At 50.5% G+C, this 16,653-nt stretch overlaps 1 protein-coding gene across 1 annotated transcript in view; it reads left to right on the top strand.

Annotated features, from left to right (window-relative positions):
• The first annotated feature begins 1,396 nt into the window (after window positions 1-1,396).
• The window catches only part of RFTN1 (raftlin, lipid raft linker 1), a 211,872-nt gene continuing 196,615 nt past the window's right edge, over window positions 1,397-16,653 (top strand). The window contains exon 1 of the mRNA XM_006883404.1: window positions 1,397-1,544. Coding sequence (XP_006883466.1) covers window positions 1,400-1,544 — 145 coding nt within the window. The 5' untranslated portion in view covers window positions 1,397-1,399. The remainder of the gene's footprint in view (window positions 1,545-16,653) is intronic.

Genomic DNA, 16,653 nt, shown 5'->3' with positions numbered 1-16,653 from the left:
CCTTAGAGGTAAGGGACAGGACAGGACAGAAAGAGAAACAGGGTGGCCTTAGAGGTAAGGGACAGGACAGGACAGAAAGAGAAACAGGGTGGCCTCCGTGCTAACACCCAGGACAGGACAGCGTTCAGACCTGCCGTTCGCAGGGTCACTATGAGTTCTACTTGATGGCACCCAACAACAGCAGTAGCCGCACTGGTAAGAAATCATGCTGCCCACCCAAAGGCACAGAGTTCAAATCCACCAGCTGCTTCATGGAAGAAAGATGGACTATCTCCTCTTGTGCGATTTACGGCCTCTGCAAACCCCCTGGAGCGTCAGCCGCAGGTCACTTCTGACTCGACAACAAACAGCAACAACAGCTAAGCAGAGACCCTCCGTTGCTTTGAATCTTTTGAAAGACTGGCCTCGGGAGCTCTGGTGGCCTGGTGGCAAGAAGCTGCGCTGCAATCCCAAAGGCGTGTGGTTCGAATCCACCGGATGCTTCGCTGAAGAAGGAGGGACAGTCCCCTCTTGTGTCAGCTGATCTGACTCGACATACACAACAAGATAAAAAAGAACAATAGGAAAAAAGAAATAAGAATATGAAAGCTTGGCCCCCACTGTCCTCCCCACCGTCGTGTAGACTTCCTGCTGACAAGCACTGATTTCTGCCTCACCGTCTGGCTCTGCTGGTGGTGCCCGGCCGGCTTTCATTGTGGGTTAGAACGCCTCGACGAGCGTGCAAGGCTACTATTATTTCCTGCGGTTTGGTCTGAAAAAGAATGAAAGGCGGCCTTTTCGACACGACCCCGTAAAAGTGCTGCCGTTCATTTGTAAAGATTTTTTTTTCTAGGAATATAAACTCCCATTTAAATAATTGCTGTGGAGGGTGGCAGAAAGGACTTTGGAATTTGGAAATGGTAACAACTCACTGTTCTCTCTTAGCAACCAGAACGAAGGGGACACGTCTCTCTGGGTTTTTCCTGAGGGGGGCTGACACTGGAATGCATGGGTTTGCTGTTTGATGCCGTTTTTAAATCCTGCACCCAGTTTAGAGGGGAACTGAGGTGCGAGGTGCTGTGAAGTGGTTTTTCCCTCAGAAACACAGAGAGAGAACAAAGATAGAAGGCAGGTAGGCTTCTGGTGCACCTGTAGGATGTCGGGGTGGCGGGGATGTGGTGCTTTCCAGCGTGAACCTGCCTGGGCCTGGGCTGGCCCAGCTGCTCCAGGCTTCTGTCAGATAGGAGATCACACTCCAGGTCCCGTCGAGGCTGGGCTCCTCAGTGCTTCATTCAGGAGTGCCGTGGAGTCTTTCATGGTGTGGGGTTTGTTTAAAGGCAGAATCCGTCTGTGTGCTGTGGTTCTTTCAAAGCGTCCACCTCACCCTCCTCTCACCCCTGTTCTTACTGCAGCTGCTGAGATGGGTTGCGGCTTGAACAAGTTAGAGAAACGGGATGAGAAGCGGCCTGGGAATATTTATTCAACGCTAAAGAGGCCCCAGGTGGAGACCAAGATCGACGTGGCCTATGAGTACCGCTTCCTGGAGTTCACCACCCTGAGTGCCGGTGAGTGATGGGCGGCCGTGATGGTGACCGGGAGCTGGGCCACACACGCTGGCCTTGAGCTGGGGTCCTCCCCCCCGCAGGTGCAGCCAGCCCTGGCAGGGACCTGAGCATCTGGAGGTCCCCCCCACAGGTGCAGCAGGGCCTGGCAGAGACCTGGGCAGCTGGAGGTCTCCCCCTCCCACGCAGGTGCAGCAGGGCCTGCTGGGGACCTGGGCAGCTGGGGGTCTACCTGTTGCAGGTGCAGTAGGACCTAGTGGGGACCTACGTGGTGATGGGATTTGTGAGGACCTGGAAAAGAAAGGCCTGTCTGAAGGGGAGGGAACTCTGGTGGCCTCACGGGTTAGGAATTATGCTGCCAAACACAAAGGTATGTAGTTGGAATCCCCAGCTGCTCTGTGGGAGAAGGAGGGGCAGTCTCCTTCCATGTGATTTACAGCCTCTGAAAACCCACTGGACAGTCAGCTGTGATTTGGTTACCACTCAGTGGCAATGAGTGTGTTTTGAATTTTATTTCTTTTTTAATAAAAGGGATTGTTTCTAGAAATCTACATGTGAAAGCTCTTGCTTTTTAAAAGATAGCACTTAATTAAAACCACTAATTAAAATGATCCTGCCAGAGGGTCGGCTATGGGTCGGTTCCGACTCTACGGTATACAACAACGATTAAAATGATAATACCAAAAGTTAGGGTCACTTATTGTAAACTAGAAAGATGTGTCTGCGGATCCGAGGGGGAGATGTTTGGGAACACAGGGGTGAGGACGGGCAGGGGGAAATCACAGGGTCGCACTAGTTGGTGGGTGGCGGGAAGGAGATGAAGGAAGGTGGAGGGATCAGCAGGGATCTGGAAAGACAGGAGAATGATGGGCGTTGTTCAGTGGTGGTTGATTTTATAAAATATAATGCATGGAATGATTGTGTGAAACACAGTGTGAGTGAAGGATAGGGTGAGACACAATGTATACAAACGTGTAAGCAAACTAGTATAAAATAAAAATGTTAAACAAACAAAAACTCAGGGTCTATCACACAAGGGGCTGAGTGTGGCCTGCGGGGCCCCAGTTTGCAAACTCTGTTTCTCAGCTGAAGTAGGGGGCACAGTTGTAAACCAAACACATCCAGGCTCCTGGATGTGCGTGGCGGCCCTGCTGCAGGTTACCTGGAAAACCACCAAGTTCTAAGGTCCATGTCCTCCCTACCTCCTGTCAGGCCCGTTATCAAGGGTCTCTCTCTCACCGCCGTCAGGGAGGGGCCAGCTCATTGCATTTCCGAGGCTGTAAATCGTGGGGGAGGAGATTGCCTGTGTGTTTCCCATGGAGCCACTGGTGATCTGAACTGTCAGAGGGACATCATGCTGTATAGCTTCCCTGTCTGCACCACCAGTGCTCCCTGCTCAGTGCTCCCTGCATAGAGTTGTTCTGTGCCATTGAGTCTGAACTGACCCATAGCTGACCCTCCTGTGGGTTTTCAGAGGCTGTAAATACCGTGGAAGGAGACTACCTGTATTTCTCTCATGGAAAAGCTGGTGAATTTGAACTGTGTGCCTTTGTGATTGCCTTTGTGTATGGAATTGTTGCTGTTGTTGTTATGTGCCATCAAGTTGCCTGCAACTCATAGAGACCCTATGTACAACAGCCCTAAACCCTGCTCTATCCTGTGCCAACCTTATTGTCTCTGAAACACCTATCCCCATTACCCCAGTCACTGAATCAATCCATCTCATTGAGGGTGTTTCTCTCCTGTGCTGTCCCTCCACCCTCCCGAGCATGACGTCCCTCTCCAAGGACTGGTCCCTCCTTGCAACATATCCAGAGTATGTCAGACGAAGCTTCAGAATCCTTGACTCCAAGGAGCAACTTGGTTTCACCCTCTCCAGGACGAACCTGTTTGTTACAGGGAGAGCTAATATTGTAACTGTCACTACCACCTCTAGTCTATTGTCACCCCACCTGAAGTGTCTCTGCCATGACATTCCACATTCCCTCCACGTTCCCAAAGTCCACCCAGCCTTCTCCTCATCCAGGTGGGTGGGTGGACGCCCTTCAGGCACCTTTGGTGGACACATCACCTTCCTGTTCAGCTGGTCTGACCTTCCTAGTGCGTGCCCACAGTTCCTGTCCCATTCACTGTGCCTCTGAAATGACTTCTGAAAAGGCTCCTGATGGCGCTGACGTGAGGCTCAGCAAGTCCAGACGCAAATCATTCCGGCTCCTTGGCCGTCCAGTTCAGTGAATATTAGCGTGTCTAGGCCTTGTGGAGTGATTCAGGGAAAAAAGATATAATAAAAAGCATGTTCAGAAAAAAGATCACAAGGAAGCATGCAGAATGGTAACTTGCTTGTGAAGATGGGGAGGTTGTGGGGGGTTCTGTTTGTCTTTCTGCACTGGGGTGTAGGTTTTCTTCTTAGGAAACCTTACTGTCCCGGAGGAGGTCTCCGTCTGCCCTGGCCTCATTTCTCATCCTCTCAGCTGCTTCAGGAACCTCCCTCCTCGCCACCCGTCACGGCACCCTCACTGCTCCTCCCCGTCTATATTCTGATTTTGTTTCCTGACTATAAGATGAGCTTGTGTCCGTTAGGAACCCTGGTGGCCTAGTGGTAAGGAGCTACGTCGCCAGAAGGCACGTGGTTCAAATCCACCAGCTGCTCCATGAGAAAAAGATAAACAGTCTCCTCTCGTGCGATTTACAGCCTCTAGAAAGCTGCTGGAGGGCCAGCCATGGTCAGTCCTGACTCCACAGCAACGAGTGCGTGATTCTCTGCTGGACCCAGCGTGCCCGGCTCATAGTAGACGATCCATCAACAGTTCAAAGGCTGTTGGATGGATCCTTTGTGTATATTTTGCATCTTCCTTTGCATTGTTGTCCTCAAAATCGACTAAACAGATCCTCACAACAGTAACAGCGTGGCACACACCCTGTCATGACACAGTCTCTGAAGATACGATTTAACGGCTGCGTGTGACTCAGTCGCACTGCAGACATCGTTCATTTAGCCCCTTTTATTGGGCATTTATGTTATTTTGAGCTTTGGGCAGGCTATACATTAGGTTGTGATAAGCAATACCGAGTGTTAATCATTGGCCTCATTTTTTTATTATTTCCTTGGGAATTTTGGACATCAGGACTCGTGACAAATTGGCAGCTTGCCCTCCAAGCAGGATCTGTTTTCTCCAACATGACCTGATCCTGCCACCCCTTTGTCTGGCTCTCAGGACAAGTGCGGCTGGGACCAGGCTGGCTACTCAGCTTGGCCTTGTGCTTGGCATAGTCTCCCACCTTTCCCGTGAGGGACCGTGTGCTGTGGTCACTGCAGTGACCAATGCTGCCCCAGGACACCGCTCCAAGCACTCTGCCTCAGCCCAGGGCCCCACCACCCTCTGCTGCCTGCCATACCCCATTCTCTCCTCAAATCCTGACTGAATTGTTCTTTCTTGAATCCAGACAATCAGAATGGCTCTCTTCTGTGGCTGTGAGGTTAATCATGGAATTGTGGTAGCAGCAGTCAGCATATCAGAAGGTCTGTTCTCAAGGACCCCTACAAAGTGCCAAAGGGCAACGGTGTCAGTTTAAAAACTAAGGTGGGCCTGCCCCAAGCCATGGTGTTTTCACTTTCTTCTTTTTGCGTCTGAAAGTTGGACAGTAACTGAGGATGACAGAAGGGTCATGCTTGTTTTTGTGCTGTGGTCTTGGAGAAGGGTGCGGAGTATCCCATCGAATATCAGAGGAACAAACAAGTCTGTCTTGGAGGAAGTGTGACCAGGGTGCCCTTACAAGCCAGCGTGGTCAGACTTGATCTCACACACTATGGGCTTGCTGTCAGGAGAGGCGTCCTTAGAAAAAGATGTCATACTAGAAAAGGTGGAGGGTCAGAGAGAGAGGACGACCTTCAACAGGATGGATACAGTGACCGTAACAGTGGGCTGGATGAGGAAGGTGCAGATCTGTTGTTCACACGGTGGCTCCGAGCGAGTCGTAGTGGTTTTAACAGCTCATACAATAACATCAGCGCCCTTTGCCACTATGGCTCTGTGACTCATTGGAGTTTGCATTCAAGTTTGCCCATATGTTAAACTTGACTGTTTCCTTGAAGGTGGAGACTGAGCCTTGCTTGTCTTTCTGTCTCCAGCCAGGAGTGGTTGACCTTGACCTTCTTTAGAGGAAATGCTTATTTCATGTGCCGCTGTGGTCTCCGACAGCCCTCCGAGGTGTTTTGCTGTGTGTTTTTTATAGTAAGGTTGTTCTTTGTGGCTCTAGAGGGGACGTTGTTGAGTGCCAGACTCCGTGTTGGAGAACTTGACTCCTGATCTCATTTCATTCCTAATTATTTTTCTGTTTTATTCATGTTCACTGAGGGACACACACGCTGAGTGTCCGTGCCCGTGAAGCCATCCCAGTGGAGATGCAGAACACTGCTGCCACCCCTGCCCCACCCGCCCCACCCCCTCGCGACCACTCATCTGCTTTGTTTCCTAGAATTTTCTGTACGTGGAGCCCTACTGTGTGCCGTCTTGTTTATCTGGCTTCTCTGCCTTAGCAGGAAAGAGCCCTGGTGGCGCAGAGGTGAAGATGCGTAGCTGCTAACCTCAGGGTTGGTGGTCTGCATCCGTCGGCTGTCCAGTGGGAGGAGGGTGAACCGGCCGTCTTACGACTTACAGCCTCAGGGCCCCGGGGACGCTCTCTGCTGTCCGGCAGGGGCTGTGAGCTGGACTCACTCGGTGGCAGCAGGTTGTGGGAGACTTCACACACGTATTTTGAGACCCCTTTTTTGGCTGAGTGTACCCCAGGTTCTGTCACCCGGTAGTGATGGCTCAGGGTAGGACAGCTTCAGGTCTGTGTTCGTGTGGTCACTCTGAGTCGTACTTGAGTCGAGGGCACATAACGTCAGCGGTGTTCCTTTAGGGGTCACTGGTGGTCGAGCGCTAAGGATGTGTGCTGTCAACCCCGAGGTGGGCGGTACGAATCCTGCTCTGAGGAAGACGGTGGGCAGTGTCCCCTGGTGCCCTGAGAAGCTGCCTGAGGGCCAGTTCTGACCCGATGCTCTTCATGCACAACAGGCCTTCAGTCCGGAGCTCTGTGCTGTTGTCTGCTGACCCCAAGGCCACACACCTCCAGTGGTTTGAATCCACCAGTGTCTCCGTGGAAAAAAGGTGGACAGTTCCTCCCGTGTAATTTACAGCCTCAGAACTCAGGAGAGGGTCAGCTATGGGTCAGTTCTGCCTTGACAGTGAGAGAGAGTGGAGTGGGGTGTCCGTCGTAAGGATGGACCATGGTTTGTTCTCCTCACTTGAGAGGCGTTCTGCTCAGTGGCTGGTGGCGTGGTGACCTGCAGGATGAGGCCGGGCCCAGGGTGTGGTCCTCGCTGACTGTCTAGCCCAGCACTGTCTCTTCGCACTGAAACGCAGGGAAGCGGAATAAAAGGAAGAGTTCAGGCCCCAACATACCAGCCCCATTTCAAGCACTGGGTGGGAGCTGATGAGAGCACCACAGATTGTCGCTGGGTGCCATCACTGTGATGGACAGTGACCCATGAACAGCACGTCCGCACCTGCCCTGTCCTGTCCTCACCGTGTCTGACGTGGTCGAGCCCACTGTGGCAGTCACCGTGTCACCGGGTCTTCCTCTCGTCCTCTGACCCTCCACCTTTCCGAGAAAGGTGTCTTTTTCCAAGAACTGGTCCTTCCTAACAATATAACATTGTTGTCGTGTGCTGTCGAGTCAGAACCGGCTCACGGCTGACCTTGCAGTGGGTTTTCAGAAATCGCAGGGGAGGAGAGATCCGAGCTTTGTCCCGTGAAGCTGCTGGTGGATTCAAACCACGTGTGTTGCGGTTGACAGCAGCCCTTCTCACCACTGGACCCCCAGAGCTCCCGTCGACAACGTGGCACTTCCATAGTCACAGGAAGTTCTGTCGGGTAGAACTGGTGTAGTCGGTTTTGAAGGAAGTGAAATCAGTTACAGGTCAGGGTCTGTGTCTTGAGTTCAGAATGCAGCACCATTATTTCCTTCATGAATGTTTGCTTCCTGGGGTCACCAGGGAGCATCTGATGAAGAGGCATCGATTCCATAAGTAGTTCCTGAATATTGATCACGGACCATATATGCGCCCCTGGGGACACTAGAGCGCTAGTCTAGACGGACTCTGAAGCTTTTCCGGGGGAGAGCCAGGCTCTGCTGTCCTTGACGTTGGGGGTGTGGAGCAGGCTGTCGTGGTCTCTCTTGGTGAGGGCCGTGTGAAGAAGGGTTTGGATCTCCAGGTCAAGCTGGAGATGTCCAGGCAGAGGCTGGGTGGGAAGGAGAGGTGCACAGATATCCCCTGCAGGCCGAGGGGCCGGTGTGTAGGGGACCAGGACGTAGTGGGGAACGGCGTCGTCTAAATGGGGAGCTGTGGGTGGTTTGTGTGCTTGAGCGTGACGTTGGGAGTGGGTGAGGGGTCCTGAATGTGGTGCTGCCCACTGTGGGCCTGCTCAGGAAATCGCTGACGGTCGTGAAGAGGGACAGTCCCGGTGACGTGATCAGTCTGCATTTTGGAATGACCCTTTCTGGGGTGTAAAGATGGAAGGGGTGAGCCTGTGGAGAGGGACGCTTTGTGGGAACCATGTGACCCTCAGGCCCGGCTGAAGGCGTCCTCCGTCCAGGCGGTGTCGCCGGAAGCTGGTGGAGCTGGGGCAGGCTGGGAGGTGGTGCCCAGGGGGTGAACGGAGAGGAACGAGTAGAGGATGAGGCTCAGGGCTCCCCAGGGCATCTGGGTGCAGACCTCACAGAAGGCGCCTTCATTCTGCTTCCAGGCTCTGCTTTCACATAGCCAGCCAGCCAGCTGGGCTCCCGGAGGGCAGGGGTGGTTTTCTGTGCTGTGACTAGGTTTTCAGAAGCTGGGGCGTTAACTCTTGCTACAGGCCTTTGTCGTGGTGTCGGCTAGGAGCAGTGACTCTTCCACGACAGCTGAAAACACCAACAAGCCTGTCTTGGGGGAAGCACAGCCGGGCTCCTTAGAGGATCAGGAAATTTGGTCTCCCCGTGGGCTTGTCAGGAGGGGCCTGTCCTTGGAGAAGGACATCCTGCAGGGAATAGGGGAGGGTCAGAGAAAGAGGAAGACCCACCACGAGACGGGCAGACACCGTAACAACCGGCTGGAGCGTGTCTGAGGGTGAGGATGGTACAGGCAGCGCAGGGCCGGACCCGGCGTTCACAGGGTCACTGTTCACGGCAGCGGATTCAGTGGCACCGAGCAGCAGCCACCTCCGCTTCCCCGGCCCCTCCGGCCGTTTCTGCCCCTTTGCTGCCTTCTTGACCCTCTGACCAGCCCGTAGAAAAGACCTGTTACTTGCTGCCTCATAGTAACCCTCTGCACCATTGGATCGGCCATTGTGCTCCAGAGACGCTCACGGGCTTGTGTGACTTTTCTTCCTGGTGTCTGGAAGCCTCACGGCAGCCTGGTAAAACATCATGACTCCGTGCAAACTCCCACTGACAGATAGTGGTGCTGACACGCACTGTCTAGAAGTCAAACCTACGTCTCCCACAGAGCCCGCGGTCCTCAGATGGAAATGACCCCAAGCTGATGGCACAGATTGAGAATTCACAGACCGGCACAACCACTCTGGAGGGCAGTTTGGCATTTCCTCAGCTATCTGAATATAGAAATGTCATATATGACCCAGCCAGTCCACTTTTAGGAATATACCCCAAGGAAAATAGAACTGAGACTCACACGTGAAGATTTGTACACCCCTGTTTATAGCAGCGTTACTCAGAGGAGCAAGAACATGGAAACAGCCCAGAGGTCCATCAGCAAACAAATGGATTGAGAAATTGTGGTACATTTGCACAGTGGAATACTATGCAGCACTTGGGAGCAATGGTTTTGTAAAACATTGTATAGAGAGCATTATGCTGAATGAACTAGCTCAGTCTCATAAGGACAAATAGTGCATAAGGCCATATTGTAAGATGGATAGCTACTAGCGTGTGTATAAATGTCCAAAGAGGGGAGAAGAAGGGGCAGGGAGGATGGGGAGGAAAGACGGGGGGTTGCAGAGTTTGGCGGGTGGAGGGAGGGGGTGGAGGAATTAGGAAAGGTACACTGGGGTCGGCTGCACACCAGGAAATGGTAGGCATAGATCTATGGTGGTTAATTTTGTAAAACACAATGTATGCTACGCAAATCAATGAAGGAGTGTGTGAAATACAATATATGTATGAATGGAATAAAAACTTTAAAACTTTAAAAAAAATAAAGCTGAAGGGGGGATCAAAGGGTTAATAGCCTTATCTTAGGTCTGTGATATGTCAGAAGGTTGGCTGGAGTGAACTCCTGGCTGTAGGGACCTGCAGGTGAGGTCGTCCCCTTACTCAGAGCCCAGTGGAGAAAGCTAGAAGAGGGAGGGACAGAACCGGGCAGCCGGTGGTTACATGTCTGACGGAGGAGCCTCGGTTTACACAGGGTCTCACCGTGGGGCTCCTTTAGATAAGTACCCTCAAATGTTTGTTTTGCCAGTCCTTAACGAGATGTTTCTTTCTCTAAATATGATACCTGCCGTTTTAAGACATATCAATTAGTGTATAACGTTCTCAGCTCTTCAGTCATTGATGTGGATGACATTTAAAGAAAAAATTCAGGTTAAACAAACAAAGCTTTGAAGCTAAATGTCAGACGCTGTGGGTGTGGGGAGGTGAAAGCGTGACAGAAAAGGGTCCTGGCATCTTTACTATCAGAGCACAGAGCGGGAGGCCCCCAGGTGGGCGAGTGGCTCTTCTCTGCCCCCACCTTAATGCCAGGCCCCCCTGGAGGTACGTTCTGCGCTTGGCTATGGACGAGGTCAGACCCCCAGCATCCGCTTTCTGGGAGAGGACCTGCTGTCTGCTGCTGTGAGGATTAGGGCCCAGGAAACCGGAGGCCGTTCTGCGCTGTTGCCTGATGTTGCTGTGAGTGGAAACAGACTTAACAACACCCCACAACAACAACAACAGATCGTACTCTTATCCAAGCGGAGCACTTTCCGGTTCCAGCCCCTGGTCTGAGCCAGCTGAGAGTGGGCCACCTGAGTTGTGTCATCTCACCTGCAGTTGGCCAGGTGTGATGGGCAGCTGGCATGGGTGAGGCCGATGCTGTTATTCTAAAGACTTAGGTTTGGTTCCAACACGTGGTAACCCTCTGTCGGGTTCAGAGTTGTCATTGGCAGGAGAGTAGGCGGCCCTTCCGTCCTCCTGTGGCGCTGCTGGTGGACTTGATCTCCGGGAGAAGCTATTATTATTATTATTATTATTATTATTATTATTATTATTATTAAGCAGGAGTGGCATCCACTTCCATAATAGCTTGTCTCCGGAAACCCTATGAACCTGGATAATAAAGGGGTAACTTGTGGTTGCTGTGAAGCCGAACACTGTGACACTGATGTGTCAAATGCGATAATGGTTACCCATGGTGGACAGTGTTTGGTGGAGCGCCCCGCTTAAAACAAGCTTGGAAGCAGGAGTGGCATCCACTTCTGAAATAGCTTGCCTCTGGAAACCCTATGAACCTGGAGAAAGGACGAAAGTCACACAAGTGTTGAGGACTTGGCTTCATGGGGTTGCTATGAGTCACCTACGACTCTACGACACTGAACAATAACAACAGCGTTGTTATTATTATTACTGTTGTTGTTATCCTAGTTGGCACTAACTCGTAGCTGATTCTCCGGCTGGGAGGAGATTACCCATGTTTTTCCTGTAGAGAAGCTGGTGGATTTGAACCACTTGCCACTGGGTTGACAGTACAAGTCCTTAGTCACTTGGCCACCATGCCTCCCGTGGTTATTAATTGTTAATAACCAATTGTTAATAATTGGTTATCACTATTAGTAACAGTCACAATAGAGGTAACAGTGAACACAGCAGGAAGATTGTTGTTGTCAGGTGCTGTGGCCGATTAACCCACTCAGGGGTCCTTGTGTTACCAGTTAGACAATGGAGACACAGGTGACTTGACACGCTCAGTCCAGGAAGATGCTCTTGGGCTGGGATGGGGCTCAGCCTTGCCTTCTCCAGGTCCTTTGCCCTGAAGTGTGTGCACTGGACCAAGGCTTCCTCCCAGCGTTGGTTCTGAGATTTGACAGGAGCTGGCCTGTCCCTCAAAGACCCTGGACCTGAAGCCCCTTCCTTTGCCTGCATCCTGATCTAGGGAGAACTTGCCCATTTGACTTGGTGAATTAGAGCTGATGGAGGTGGAAACAGCCCCAGCCTTGTCTGGACGCTTTGCCGAGCTCTTTTATCCCCCGTTAGCTCCGCTGATTCTTACAGTTCTGTCAGCGATGTGGTTCTGTCACAGACGAGGAGACCAAATTCAGGTGGTCCTGACCTGCAGGAGCTCCAGCTGGAGCTGAGGTCCCCCGCGGTCCACCCCGTCTGTGTGTCCTGTGTTGCCCAGGACCTGAGGGAGCTGCGTTCGAGGTCCCAGCACCTGTTCAAGCATCACTGTCTCATCTGTCAAGATCTTGGATGTTGGTTAATCTCTGCTGGTGTCTAGGCTTGCCTCCAGTCTCTGCTGGCTTTGAACAGGACTTGGTTTGACCTCGAGCTCAGATCTGGAAGGTTCCAGGTTTGGAAGCACCCTGGCAGAGGGCGTGTGCCACTTAGCTGCCAGGTTCGCAGACGTGCCAGGCCCGGAGCGTGCCGTGTGCCGGGTGTGAACGGCCTTCGCCGGAAGCAGTCTGTGCAGTTGGTAAGGAAACATTTTTTCTTTCCTAGAAAATTGCTCCCTGCTCATCTCGGGGAACATCAACTTCTGTGGGACCATCTGTTCCTCCCAAGACAGTTTCCAGACTATTAGATGAAACAGCTTCCCCTGACCCACTTTCCGCCTCTGCCACCTTTCTCGGCTCGTTAATAAACTGCGGAGCAGAATTTCCGCAGCGAGAGCGGCCAGCGCGCGTTCCGAGTGGGTTTGCGTGGAAGCCGTCGCTGGGTCGGAGGTTTGTTCATTTCCCACCCTCCTCTCCATTTCTGTAATCGCTCAGAGACTGGCCTGTGGTTTGTGTGTTGCAGACGGGAGTGAGGAAGGCAGTTAGTGAAGGGAGCTGTGAGCAGGGATTTGGGGACAGGCAGGCTGGAAACGGGGCCCCTTTCAAACAGAAGATGAAGAAGCGTCAGGAAGTCCGCTCCCTGCAGCGTGTCTCAGGCCCAGAGGTGTTTACAGCAGTGAGACCAAGCGTGATGTGGCTTCGAGCTTTCCTGAGCCCAGCGGCCGTCTGGATCTTCTGTTGTCACCTTCAGGGCCGCAGCCACGCCTGTTGTCAGGGTTGATGTTATTGTTAAGCATTCACTGACGGTAATGAGCTTGGATTTAAGGGCCTGCATTACTCTCTCCTCTTGCTGGAAAGGCTCTCCAGTCCCAGTCCTGGAAGGAGCCCCCAGTTATCTACGATGAGGGGCTGTGTGTGAGTGTGTGTGAGCGAGTGTGGGTCTGTGTGAAACACCTACACAGTAAACCCAGCCGCTCCAGGCCGCTCGTGGTGAAATGAAGCTCCTTAGTGAGAACTTGGGTGTCAAAGCAAAACCGAGCTCTTTTTCCAGGGAGAGTCGTAAGCCCCGAAGCCCAGCCTGTGGGAGTGGTGATAATTTTTAAACCTAATTTGGCTCAAACAGAACAGAGAACAAGCGAATGCCTTCTGTGCCCTGCTGACTGGTGTTCCCCACTGCCCCGTCATCGGTCACGTGCTGGTGGCTGGAGGGCAGCGGACGCTGGAAGCAATGCCCCCAGCGCCCGAGAGACCAGTAAGGTCACCTGCGATGGACAGTGGAGCTTCTCAGCTAGGACAGACCGGGGAGAAGGAGCTGGGTCTTGCTTCTGAAAAAAATTGGCCATTTAAAGCCGTCGGGCTGTCAACAGCATGTGGATCTTGTGCCGGAAGACGGGCTGCTTCGGTTGGAAGGCCGCCTTGTCAGAGCTCTCCCCAGGTGTGGTTGTTGCTGTGTGCAGTCAAGTGGGAACTGACCCATAGCTGACCCTCCAGCGGGTTGCCGGAGGCAGTCAGTCACGCAGGAGGAGACGGCCCATCCTTCTCCCGCAGAGCCGCTGGTGGATTTGAACTGCATGTCTTTGGGAGGGCAGCACAACTCCTTACCACTAGCCCATGAGAGCTCACTCCTCAAGATTGACTCTTTCTTTTATTTATTATTTTTTTTAAATTTCCATTCATTCATTGTTGCTCTTTTCTCCCTACCTACCCCTTTCCCCCAGTTTGCTCTTCTCTTTGAAAAGTAAAAGAAAAATTCTTTCATTCTTATACGATCCCTCCCCCTCAAGTCCACTTCACTATGCAGCCTGTCCTGACAATAATACCTAATCATATATCCCTTTTAAACAGTTCTCTCCCTCATCCGTTTCAATGGAGTGTACATTATTTATCCCCACTTTTCTTAATTTCCCACCAAACCCGATTATCAGTCCTTTTTATAAAACAGTGGCATTATGCAGTATTTGTCCTTTTTTGACTGAGAGATTTCACTCAGCATAATGTCCTCTAGGGTCACTCATTTTGCATAATATTTCATGAGTTCCTTGTTTTCGATGCAGCATAGTATTCCATAGTGTGAATATACCACAGCTTCTCTACCCATTCATTTGTTGATGGGCACTTGGGTTGTTTCCAGCTCTTTGCAATTGTGAACAAAGCCACGATAATCATGGGTGTGCATATATCTGCGTGGGTGGCGGTTCTGGTTTCTTTAGGGTATATTCTTTTTTTAATTTTTTTCCCTATAATTATATTTTATTAATTTTCATAAACATTTACAGAGATTTTGGGTTTCCATTCATTCATTGTTGCACCATTCTCTCTACCCTCCTCCCAGTTAGTTCTTGTCCAAATGCCACAGTGCTTGTCAAAGCCAGTTCTGATTAATCTTCTTTGTCAGTGTGTCCTTTGCCATTCCCTATCACTCCTCCCTGAGAGAGACTTCACCCTAAGTCATAAGGAAAAGGGGATGGCGTATTCTCTTAGCTACTTCCTGCTGAAAAGGGACACTGTGGGTTTCAGGGTGAAGATCTTCTCTCACTACTCTAAAGGGCCCCTTTGGCAGTAGGAAACACATAGACTATTATGGAGATTGATTTTGGAATTTAGATGCACTCTTATTGATTGTGCTTGGCCGTACATGTTCATATCCTTGAAGATGTATCATGGGGGTGTTGCAACCTAGAAGACACAAATTTGACTAACAAGTTATAAGTACATGAGTAAAAAATTATGGAAAAGTAAAAGAAAAGATTCTTTCATTGTTTTACAAACCCTCCCCCAGGTCCCCTCCACCATGTAGCCCTCGCTCTAGACTCCTGTGATGACAGAAATACCTAATTATATATCTCTTTTAAACAGTTTTCTCCCTCCTCTGTTTCAGTGCAGTATACATTATTGATCTTTAGGGTATATTCTTAGTAGTGGAATTGCTGGGTCAGATGGTATTTCTATTTGCAACTTTTTGAGAAAGCGCCATACCGCCTTCCATGGTGGTTGCACCAAGATAGAATCTTTCTTAATGATGTTGATCGAATTAAGATTTTGGGACCTTCATTTGCCGAGCTGTCATAACTTCAAATGAGAAGACAAGGCAGCAAACTTTCGTTAATCATCAGAATATAGAGTATATGAAGTATGGATCTAGGAGAATTGGAAATTGTGAACAATAAAACAGAGTGCTTGAACGTTTGTAACCTCCTAGACGGGATGAGATGCAGCGAGTGGCTATGGGTCACTTTAAATGGGGCCATCACACGTGCTTCTCAGTCCTGGGAAGGACAAATAAGGAACTGTGTTGTCCTCAGTCACTGTCAAAAGAACATTTCCAGATCTGTCTTGAGGTAGAATGCTGTTTATGACAGGATGGTGCCCATTGTCCTACAAGGAAGACCAGTTTTCAAACTTAAATACCAGCTGCAGACGCCGAAGAGGAAGAAACGGGAGGTTTTTACCAACATTTGCTGTCTGAAAATGATCAAATATGTAATCAGGATCAATTGATAATTACCAGTGATTAGAATGAGCAGGTTGGAAACACAGGATTGGAGGTTAGAAATGATGGCATCTGTGGTTGATGTTAGGTGCCGTCGAATCGAGTACAACTCGTAACCACCCTGTGAACCTGGATCTGAACCCGGCCCCCTGCCGTCCTCACCGTCTCTGACCCATCACGCCCATGAATGCGGCCACTGGGTCAGTGCCCCTGACACAGTGTCTTCTCTCCTTTGATATCCCCCCACTTTCCCAAGCATGTTGTCCCTGTACAAATGAGTGACCCTTCCTGGCGTGTCCTTTGCACATTTCTTTATAATGCTCTGTCTTCCTGAGCCTTTGGAGTCTTGGAGTAAGCTGTTCAACTTTATCGTTTCCTCTGTCCCCTCTAGAGGGAACAGCTCTTTGGGCAGTTACACTGTGTTCAAGAACAACTTTCAGTTTCTTTCCTGTCTTTTTAATGACCACTCACTGATAAGGCTCATGATGGAGCAAATAATACAGTGCTCCTTAACACTCTGTTGGAAGGGAGGAACCCCTAAAGGGAAGGAGAGGCTTCGGAGGGCGGCTCACGGAGACAAAGTGCTATAATGAAATGTGCGAAGGCATGGGCACAGAAAACCCAGAACAGGGAAACATTTGCCTTTTCTTTTCTTTTTCTTTTTTGCTAGTGCACTAGTTTTAATTTTCTTTAGCTTTAGTTTGTTTTGTTTTTGTAATTTTTTTTTGTGTGTGTACTGTCAGATGGATCTGACTGGTACAGGAGAGATTACTCTTCCTTTTCCAACAGAGCATCTGGTGGATTTGAACCGTGTACCTTTGGGATTGCAGTGTAGCTTCTTGCCAGCTAGGCCACCAGAGCTTGCTTTAACTTCAGTTTCAAATTGTGCTTGAGTAATTGATGGTCTTTTCCACACTCAGCATCTGACTCAGTTTTAACTGCTGGTATTGGGCTTCTCCAAGGAGTCTTTCCACAGATAGAGTTAAATCTGATTCTTAGGAAGTTCATCAGGTAATATCTGTGTATAAAGTTGCCTTTTGAGGGTTTTTTAAAAAAAATTGACTTTAATGAAAGTTTACAGAGACTCTGGATTTCCATTCATTCATTGTTGCATTTT

The sequence above is a fragment of the Elephantulus edwardii genome, unplaced genomic scaffold (genome assembly GCF_000299155.1).
Source record: "Elephantulus edwardii isolate Elephantulus edwardi_28Jun2011 unplaced genomic scaffold, EleEdw1.0 scaffold00027, whole genome shotgun sequence".
Classification (NCBI taxonomy): Eukaryota; Metazoa; Chordata; class Mammalia; order Macroscelidea; family Macroscelididae; genus Elephantulus; species Elephantulus edwardii.
This window is presented reverse-complemented; position numbering and strand designations above follow the sequence as displayed.